The sequence below is a fragment of the Lampetra planeri genome, chromosome 25 (assembly GCF_965212315.1).
Source record: "Lampetra planeri chromosome 25, kcLamPlan1.2.h2, whole genome shotgun sequence".
Classification (NCBI taxonomy): Eukaryota; Metazoa; Chordata; class Hyperoartia; order Petromyzontiformes; family Petromyzontidae; genus Lampetra; species Lampetra planeri.
In genome coordinates this window covers 11,574,855-11,585,057 of record NC_136131.1, presented here as the reverse complement: position 1 = coordinate 11,585,057, position 10,203 = coordinate 11,574,855, and the positions used below count along the sequence as shown (strand labels likewise).

Genomic DNA, 10,203 nt, shown 5'->3' with positions numbered 1-10,203 from the left:
TTTAAGATAGCATTAATAAATGTCAACTTTTAATGCCAATAACGAAACGTCTGCTCCGGTATGGACGGCAACATCGAACATTTTGCTCCTGGTTCTTCCATTGATTTGCAACGCATTAAACCGCTCTTGTCGAGTAACTCCAACACCCAGGTCATCATGAGTGTGTCCCACGTGGGCAGTGCCATCAGAATGTCAAGCTTCGTTAATGAGAACAATCTCCCAAATATGACGTCATGTCGCTTATTAAAGCAACTGCGTCATGACGTCACCCCGGCGCTATGGCGGCACGCCTGAGCGTAACTTTAAAGTCACATTTTTTTTGTTACCCTCAGTAAAACATTTTTTTTTCTCAATGTCTTTGTGCGGTGGTCTCATTAGTGTCTATCTGCCAAGATTTTTTTTTTATTCTTCAATGGTCACATCTTCCTTGGGGCGCGCACAAAAGCCAATAACAGCCAGAATTCGTGCGATTCGTTTTACGGTCTTACGTCCACCACCGCCGTGAACGCCACTCGTCTTGACCAAAAGCCACAACGCAATTACAATCGGTAACAAATACAATACGAGGCGAGCATTCGTTAATTAACTCGCCCTCGTACGAAGACGACAGCCGAGTCGCCGCCTTACCGTGCGCCTGGGAGTAAATGGCGACTCTCGGAAATGCGTCGCTCAAATCCCTACAGCGCATAGGCGACGCCCCGCCCATCGCGCGCGCCCATTGGCCGAAACCCGCAGCGCAGGACAATCGGAGCTCGAGGCGGGCGGCGCGAGGGGGCCGCGCGGCAACCCGCCAGCCAATGAGCGCGCGCGGAAGCGTCTCGGCGGGGCTTGTATGCGCTGGGGAATGTAAGTGGGGGCAGCTGCGCGTCTGCTCGTAGGTTTACAGTAAAGGGAGGCGAGGACCTCCCCAACCCCTCCCCCCCACCCCACCCCCCAACTCCTCCCCCACCACCCCCACCCCAACCCCTCCCCCCCACCCCACCCCCCAACTCCTCCCCCACCACCCCCACCCCAACCCCTCCCCCCCACCCCACCCCCCAACTCCTCCCCCACCACCCCTACCCCAACCCCTCCCCCCCCACCCCACCCCCCAACTCCTCCCCCACCACCCCCACCCCAACTCCTCCCCCACCACCCCCACCCCAACCCCTCCCCCACCACCCCCCGGTCACCTCCATCCCATTCGTTCGCTCAACACAGAATGAGGCAGCGAGCGAGGTTCCTCTATCACGAGATGTATTGATCCGAGAGAAACCCCAGGAGCTACTGGAGATCTTCCCCGCCCCAAGGCCCCACAGACGTCCCAGCAGGGGCGGCTCATCGAGTTTGTGAATCATACATCTGTATTTAGGCTACAGGAGGAATCCGATGAGCTGTGTACAGTTAATTTCCCACAGATGGCCAGTAGGGACAGGGCATGATGTTACAATAACAACGATACGAAAACACTATCGGAGTGTAAAGTATAGGAAAGGTTAAACAAAATCACTTTTAAAAAGTATGCAAATAAAACTCAACACATTTTTTTTTTTTATCTTACCAGGTAATGCCCACTGAACTATTAGCTTCTCTTTCGGAAGCGATTTGGCCATAAATGACATCTCAACGAAGTGGCTTGTCAGTGTAGAAATTAAAAGCGGTAAAACATTTATAAATAATCGACTATTGACCATCAAGTCTAAAAAGCAAACCTCCGACTATGTTTAAATTTTCCCGGGTCTCATCAAGCAAGAGTCAGGCGTGTTTTACAAACGCTGCTGGGCTTTCAGATGTTCAGACGTTATTGCCAAGCGCACTCCAAATACATTATTGGGATCCAGTTGAACATGAAATGAGGGGTCATGTATTTCCACGTACAAATAAAATGCAAACCAGTCTGTTGAAGTTCTAATATTGTCCGGCAGGATTTCTTTCAGAAAGAAAAACTATACTGGGTTTATATACTCTTTGGTTCTTTCGGTAAAGTCACGTAGGTAACAAAATAAAATAAATTATATATCCATACACCCATCCATCAAATTCACTATGGAAGTGGAAAATGATGGCAAGCTACCATTGCTGGATGTTTTGATCAAGAAGAGGCCTGATGGCTCGTTGGGACATTCCGTTTACAGGAAAGCCACCCACACGGATTCCTATCTAAAGCCTGACTCCCACCACCATCCGGCCCAGAAGAATTCACTCATCAAAACACCATAGGGCCTGCTGCATCTCCGACCAGCATCGCCTAGCCAGTGAACTGGAGCACGTACACCAAGCCCTCAAGATGAATGGAAACTGAGACCGCACAATCCGCAAAGCTGTATCCCCAACCATGGGGAGACAACCATCTGAGGACCCAATCAAAACCATCACCTTGCCATACATAGCAGGTGTTACCAAAACGATTTCCAAAATCTTAAACAAACACAAGGTCCAGGTCCGATTCAATACAGTACACAAAATTCGTTATTTGATCCCATCTGTGAAGGATATCATTCCTGACATGCAATACCCTGGTGTCTACAAAGTAAGTTGTGTCTGCGGCAGCAGTTACATTGGGGAAACGAAACAACATGTCTTGGACTTGTCCATATGTCACAGTAGGTAATATATGGAGATAAAAAAACTCTTCTCTTCTGCCACATTACCATTTTCGTTTGTCATTATCAAGGTCAGTTTTCCAAAATCACCCCAAACCACTCTCATTTACTTCTGTAATTCATAATTTAGATATTTATGTAATGTGCGGTAATGTGTTTATTGCAAGTGTGCATGGCAGATATACTCATTACCAGCTTGCATTAAAGTATTTCTTTCATTTCACCATTTCCCGATTACAACATTAAACACATTCATTTCAGATACAGCTCTAATTTGTTCCTGTGGTCGGGTTTGAAAGAGCCATAAAATGATGAATGTAAATGTATTATGTAAGATTTCTTGTTTTTATTATCCCTTCATATCATAAGCTATGATATGGCCTATAATAAATAAGGTCATACAAAAGTCTGTAACTAAGGATGATGCTGGCTCTCTTTATCCCAGGGCTGCATTGTATATGGTTATTAAAGATGTCACTTTTTTGAGGGTCAATTTCCTGCAAATTTATCACCATCCTGTTATCGGTGTCATGCCACCTCTGACCTTTAGACCACACCGTATATGGAAGCACTTTCCTACCCTCTGTGCAAATGAGAATAATTTTTGTCTCAGTCAAGCCAATATTTAATTATCAGAAGTACAATTCCACAAAAAGTATGTGTGTTTAAGTTCACTCGAGCTGACTTTAACACGACATTTTTGCAGTCGACCGCCTCTCCGGAGCATTATCTCCCTTGGCCTCCACTTCCCTGATCACTGGCCATCATCGATACTATGGAAGTACTGTACAGTATGGGATATCGTTGGCTATACCTTTTGATTTTGAAAGGTTGCCAAAAGTCTGGAGGTCCCAAGAGACAGCATCCTATCTCTTTAAACTCAAATAAGTGAGATAATTAAGGACTGTTACTTTCACCTTTTGAGAATAGCCAGGGTGTCGTGCTGCCTACCTCAATTGTTTGTAAAGAATGGTAATTATTGTACGGTCTTATCTCAAATTGTTTACGTGAACACACTCCATGCTGGTTTACCTACATCCCAATTGAAACTCTTACAATTGGCGCAAAACGCAGCAGTCCAAATTAATATTTATTTAAGTGTACAATGCAGTATCATGTCAGAACCACTTTTTAATGATTTGCATTCACTTCCCATCTCTATGAGATGTGAATTGCAGGTTCTCTCGTGAACCAATAAAGCTCTCAAATAACATGGCACTCGATTAGATAACTGATTTGTTTCACATTTACATTCTGGTAAGGGCTCTAAGATGAGCAAATAGAAAGCATACACCTTGCAGCTTCAACATAGGCGTTTCAGAATCACTGATAGAGCTCTAGAAGTCAATAATCAAGTAGTTTTGTTTTGTTGAATGCGACCCTATGATGCAGCTCTGGGATAAAGAATGGGCATCCGTTGTTTCTTTGACAACCGTTAATAATTGGCTGTGCCAGGTAGTGGCGGGTTTAACGACACGTTTATATTCACGCGGTCTCGCAAAAGCCCCCTCTATTCTGGATAATATTGGTTGCGAAAGCCGACTGTGTGTTAAGCTCTCGAAGTGTTTTGTTCCCGATGGAACACATCTGCCAGAATATGTGGTTTCTGGCTTAAGAATATCAAATGATCAATTTAAATTATATTACAATCGTGTTTTTTTCTTCTTCTTCTCCTGCTACGAATTGGAAACCCAGCGGGTGATAGAGAGTGACGCTTTCAATTGGCAAGTCCTGATCTCTATTTGGGATAAAACCACCAGATGGGGCACGCGAGACGCCATGCGGCTTGTCGCTTGAGTGACTGCACGGCCCTTTTTGTGTAATAGACAAAACAATGAAAACAAAGATACGACATAAATGTTTATTTATAAACCACATTTCACATAAAGGCAAATCGAGAACAACTTACATGAAATAAAAATATACAATGCAAATATGCAATGCCCAACACGATCGTTATTACACACCCTAAACATTCAAAGCTTTGTGTAAGGCAAGGGTGGGGAACCTTTGTTCTGCCAAGGGCCATTTGGATATTTATAACATCATTCGCGGGCCATACAAAATTATCCACTTAATATATTTGGTCAAACATTTAATTAACTCGCCCCTAATGCGATGGCTGGAACTGCTTCTCTTTGGCGAGGCGTGTGATGTTAGCCGGTGTTGATGATGTTGCTGCTACTCGCAACTGCTTTTCCAGGTTTGCTCCTAGATTTATTGAATTTCGAGTTCCGCCTGCGGTTGCCTTGGCAGGGCCAGAGACCAAATGATATCGCGGGACTTATACGGCCCGCGGGCCGGAAGTTCCCCACCCCTGGTGTAAGGGGTAAGCAAAAAGCAGCGTGTGGTTTACCGTCCGCGGCAAGTGTGATCCGGGCAGACCGTGGCAGGAACCGGGTTGAATCCGAGATATGATACCGCCACCGTATTGCGTTGAACTTTATTGCAGTACACTGCGCAGGTTTGATGGGCCTTTTGGCGTCATCTGGTCCAACACCATGTGAGACTAGGCTCTAAGGAAAGCTGTCTCGGGTGTGGACCAATCAACTTCAAGGACAGTGCATACATTATAAGAGTTATGTTTTTTTGTTTGCATTCTGACTGCAGGTATTGTGGTCGATGCAAACATGACTCCTTGTAAAAAAGGTGTCAGTTTTGTTGCCAGATAAAAGGGTAAACAACAATTATCAGGTTTGATAAACTTAAGCTGACCCATAAGTACATCCGGAATTGGTATGTAGTATTTGTTTATGGCCGAGTAATGCAGCATGTTGACTTGACGCCATCTAAACATATACCGTAATGGGTTGTTGTTGTTGTTGTTGCACTGGGCAGGAAGTCATGCTCTATGAGCAACACTGGCTAGCCAAGCGTTGGGTGTTGCCCTTCCCCGACGCATTCTGATCACAGGAAGCCACTCCAGCGCTACGTGAACGAACATGCTCCTCTATAGCCTCACCCTGATTGTCTCGCCCAACAATCTATCGGTCATCATGAGTCATTGCAATTGTTCAGCAAGATAATTAACCACGTTTAGACCCTCGTGTGGAAATTGTGGCCGTGTCTTTTATTGAAGCCGGACTGACCGTTGCTTTGCAAAGCAATCCACACCGCCGATTAGCAGGGTTGGCTACGTGCGAAAGAAGTTCAACATACATATTCTGGTTTAAAAACTACACAAATAAAGTCTTCGCATTATTGTTTAATGTTAACATAAGATCGTCAGGGCGCAAACATATCCTTTATACTATGTCTAATAGCATATCCTATCTGGATACTGGAGATCATTCATAACGGACATTTGTGCACAAGCTATAGGGTGATTGATTTCTAGATATTTTACTGATTTATAGAGTTACTCTTATCAATATTTGACTGATGATTGTGAAAGCGATGGCTTCCTCTCTTATCTCGGATAGTGTATGAGTATTGAATGAGTGTACACGCATATTGAGATTGGTGGGAGACTTGTAGAGGCTTTGAAATAAAGGTTTCTCTAATTTCTCACTATTTTGTGGGGCCTCTATGAATGGAGCAACCTGTAAACCCCTTTACACACTGGGGGAAATGGAAACAGGCTTACGTAGTCATGTAAACAACGCTAAACAGGCAAGAGAAATATGATCTAAAGCTTTCACTTTTGTGTGACATACACATCACTGACAACTAACAATGTTTACTTCAACAACATGCATGTTTATGATACATTTTCGTGTTGCACACGTGGTTATGAAGACGTGCCTTTTTCAGATTTGTCATCATCTCCCAGGGGCTCTTTCGCGGTCACGCAGCAGCACAAGAGGCCTCGAACCTTCAGACGGAAGGGCTTGGAGATCGTGTAATAGACGAAAGAGTCCAGGCAGGTGTTAAGGCTCGCCAGAGCCAAGCAGATCTTGTAGACCTTGTAGAGGGACGTGTTGCCTTTCAGCAGTATGCGCAGGACGTGCGTGAACAAAGTGGCGTTGGTGGGCACGAAGCACAGGCAGAAGGCCGTGAGAACCGTGGCGCATAGGAAGATGGACTTCCTCATCTCGACCCTGAGATGGGCACCTTCGCGCGTGCGCCGCCTCAATGAGAGCACGATGGCCACGTAGCAAAACGCCGTGACAGCAAACGGCACGAGGAAGGCCAAGAAGAAGAACCCCAGCGAATACTTGGCCAGAAACAGTCCGTCCTGCTTTGTGAAAACATCCAAGCAGGTGGTGACCGGTCCGAAGTTCGGACCCTTGACGCACGTCACCAGCTGCACGGTGACGGCCGGCACGATGGAAAGGACCATCAGCGCCCACATGACGGCGCTCAGCGCGGCCGCGTACCTCGGGGTCCTCCACGGGCGCGACTTGACCGGATGCACCAGGGCGAGGTAGCGGTCCACGCTGATGCAGGTGAGCAGGAAGATGGAGCAGTGCGCGTTGAGGTAGGTGAGCGACACCACGACGTGGCACAGGACGGTGCCGAAGCGCCAGTCGTTGCCGTTGAAGTTGTAGGCGATGGCGAGCGGGAGGAAGAGCAGGTAGAGGAGGTCAACGGCGGCCAGGTTCTTGGTGAACACGGTGGAGGGCGTGCGCTTCACGTTCACCGTGGGGTTCACGAGGAACCACAGGGCAGCAGCGTTGACCGGCAGGCTGACGATGATGACGATGATGTAGATTATCGGCTGCACTATTTGAGAGCTGTCCCCCTGAAGCCACTGCAGCGTGCTGTTGTCTGTCAGAGTAATACATTTATGGTCGTTGCTCGCGTTAGTGCTGGTGTTGGCGTACCGCAGAACTGCCTCGCTTGCCATGGTGGTGTCAAGTGGCACCCCTAACTTCCACTTATTACACAGGGCTCCTTCTTATGTGGGAGAATAACCCAGATCACTTATCTTGGCCACAATGCTTGCTCTTCCCACCCACTCGATTTGGCAGTGCGAGTTTCGTGGAATTTTCCTTCCTAAAATTCGATTGGTCTCCAACGGCCCATGAATTCTCAATAATTATCGGGGGTATCTTGACTCAAATAAGGACCGCCCGTGTGTGAGGCAAAACTCAATCAAACTTCTTGTAAATGTTCGTGGTGATGGTGCGATGTTCAGAGACGCTTCTCAGAATTGGTTCCAATCTTCAAATAAGGAGGGAACAGGGCGTTGTACTCCTACGTAGGCAGCTGATGGGGCTGACGAGCAGTGACGCTTCGGAGGCTGGGCTTGTCTCAATCCTGACTCATAAAGCGAATCCAAATCGTGACCAGTAGAGTGGGAGGAGACTGGCAGGTGCGGTCTTTCGCTATGTAGGGAAGATCATGTTTCAACGGAATGTTGAACGGTAAGAAGCTGTCGTGGCTTCAGGCATTAGCAAACCAAGTCAAAGCTTAGTAGCCTAAGTGGATCAAGGGGCCTTAGATTAATGATATCAATAGAAATTCATAAAAAATCTGCCAAAATTCAAATGCGAATAAGCATAGCAAGCTAACACTAAGCTCCATATTTGTTTGTTGGTTGGTTCATGAAGTAGCCTTATACAAACTCTCCACCACCTGACAAGATTTTCACTTTTTCAATAATATTATTTATATTTGCCAATGTAATGATCTGATTCTGACCAATAACGCTCACCGGTTGCTTAAGAATTTTCACGACTGAGTTTAACACCAAATTATAACGTTTCGCTCAAGCTGCATCAGCTGACTGTATTTTAAATTCCCGCCAGGATGTCACCTACTGCCAATGGATGAGTACTTGGTCTAAATGGGTTATGACTCATTACCCACCTGATCTAAATGGGTCATTAGTAATGACCTATTTAGACCCATTTAGACATGTTTAGACCAAGGTGCCCATTATTTGGCAGTTGGTGACATCATGGCGGGTATTTGAAGTGCAGATTCAGCTGATGCAGCGCACTGAATTTCCAGGTGCACAAAGATGGTTAAAATTAATATGGTTAATAACAAGCTAATTACATAATCTCTATATTGTATACAATTCTTATCTCATCTCACCACCTCTCTACAATGTGTCTACATTTCTCTTATCTCCCTCCATATCTTAATCGTGTCCCCATCTGCTCTGTCAACTCACTCGGAATGTATGCAATTAAAGGGAGTCTTATCACCAGAGTGGGTCACAGTCCAAAAGTTGCGTGTTTATATCCAGTTTTTTCGGTAAAGTCACGTAGGTAAAAAATTAAAATTAATAAAAGTAAAATAAAAATCACGACGATTGTTATTTTATTTTACTGTTATAATTTTTTTATTTTTTACCTACGTGACTTTACCGAAAAAACCCAAGAATATGAATCCTTGCAGTCACGAAAGCTTCAAATCTAGAAATATATCTAGTTTGGAGATTAACTCAGCCCATAAACCCTCTGGGGTCGATAAAATGTCTACCACATAATGGGAAAGTCAACAGTTGGTTGTCCGATAGAGAGACATGCGTCCCTGGCAGAGTCCCGTGGCATTACTACCACTGGCTCAGAGCTGTCAACGGGAGACAACAAGCATTGCCTCAATGCTCATTTATCAGGAAAGAACTTTGACATTTTTTTTTCACTCAGGGTATGAAGCAATAATATGCGTGATGACAAGCACGCCTTGGAATGAATGCGGTTTCCTGTTCAATTGTATCTGGTAAAAGTTTGTTCACATCCTGAATCTGTATTAACTACTGAGGGCAAGTGTTCATATTTAAAATATATAACCCATATGTAAGAATAAAATAACATTAAAATATTTTCTGATGAATATTGACTGATGTAAATCCTAAATATGTTCTAGACGGTAAAGTAAGAGAGCTTCAATTTCGTAAATTGAATGTGCAGCCTTGCAAATTATATTAGAGTCCATGCTTATAATTATAAACTGAAATCCAAAATGTTGATGTCGCCAAAGTTAACAACAATTTACAGTCCTTTGTCGATTGTCAGTTCTGGGTGTTGCTTGACCATACTTCACCACGTTTGTGAGCGCAAATTGGTGAAGGGGGAACGTTGGCCTGGTTCCGATTTCACTTTGTTGATGATGTCATCCGGTGGTCGGAAATTGACCTCAGGTCGCCACCACTTCCTCCAACACTTCCCCCCCCCCCCCCCCCGTGTACAGGGTGGTCCGGTTGTCTTGTGACCCCCATTTAATTCTCTATAACTTAAATGTTAAAGTACGGTCGTGAGGTCGTTAGAGACTGAAGGAGCGTCAGTGAGTGGCTCTTTCCCCGCTGTCCCACGTGGGCTGGCACAGCAACGTACAGCAGCCCACGCACAGCGCCCCCGCCGTCTGGGCATGGATAGACACGGTGGTGACCTTCGTATTCCACATTCCGTGAATGAGGAGTTTGAGCTCTGCACGAGACGCTTCTTCTTCGTGTGTTCCCCCTTCTCCTCGACGAGGGACGGATGCAGCAAGCCTCTGGCGAGAGGCATGGCAGCGTCGTGACACGGTCCACGGAAGACGAATGGAATATGCTATCGTAGTCAAGGAATGCCGTCGTGCGTGTTTATGTTTTTCTGTTTTGTTCACGGCCATGCATTTGCAGCGTGAGTGGGAGCATCGCGTAAAACCTCACGCGTTTCCGACAAATACGCATTGAGCACACGTGGCGATATTTACGCGACCAAAACAAATTTCCCACGCGGTCTCC

The 10,203-nt window shown here is 45.6% G+C and overlaps 1 protein-coding gene across 1 annotated transcript; it reads right to left on the bottom strand.

The window, feature by feature from the left end:
• Positions 1 to 4,429: 4,429 nt before the first annotated feature.
• Positions 4,430 to 8,395, bottom strand: LOC144727459 (S-geranylgeranyl-glutathione receptor P2RY8-like). Its single transcript, XM_078606311.1, has one exon. It carries the CDS (start codon positions 7,369 to 7,371, stop codon positions 6,313 to 6,315), a length of 1,059 nt encoding a protein of 352 aa, XP_078462437.1. The 5' UTR covers positions 7,372 to 8,395; the 3' UTR covers positions 4,430 to 6,312.
• Between the last annotated feature and the right edge of the window lie 1,808 nt (positions 8,396 to 10,203).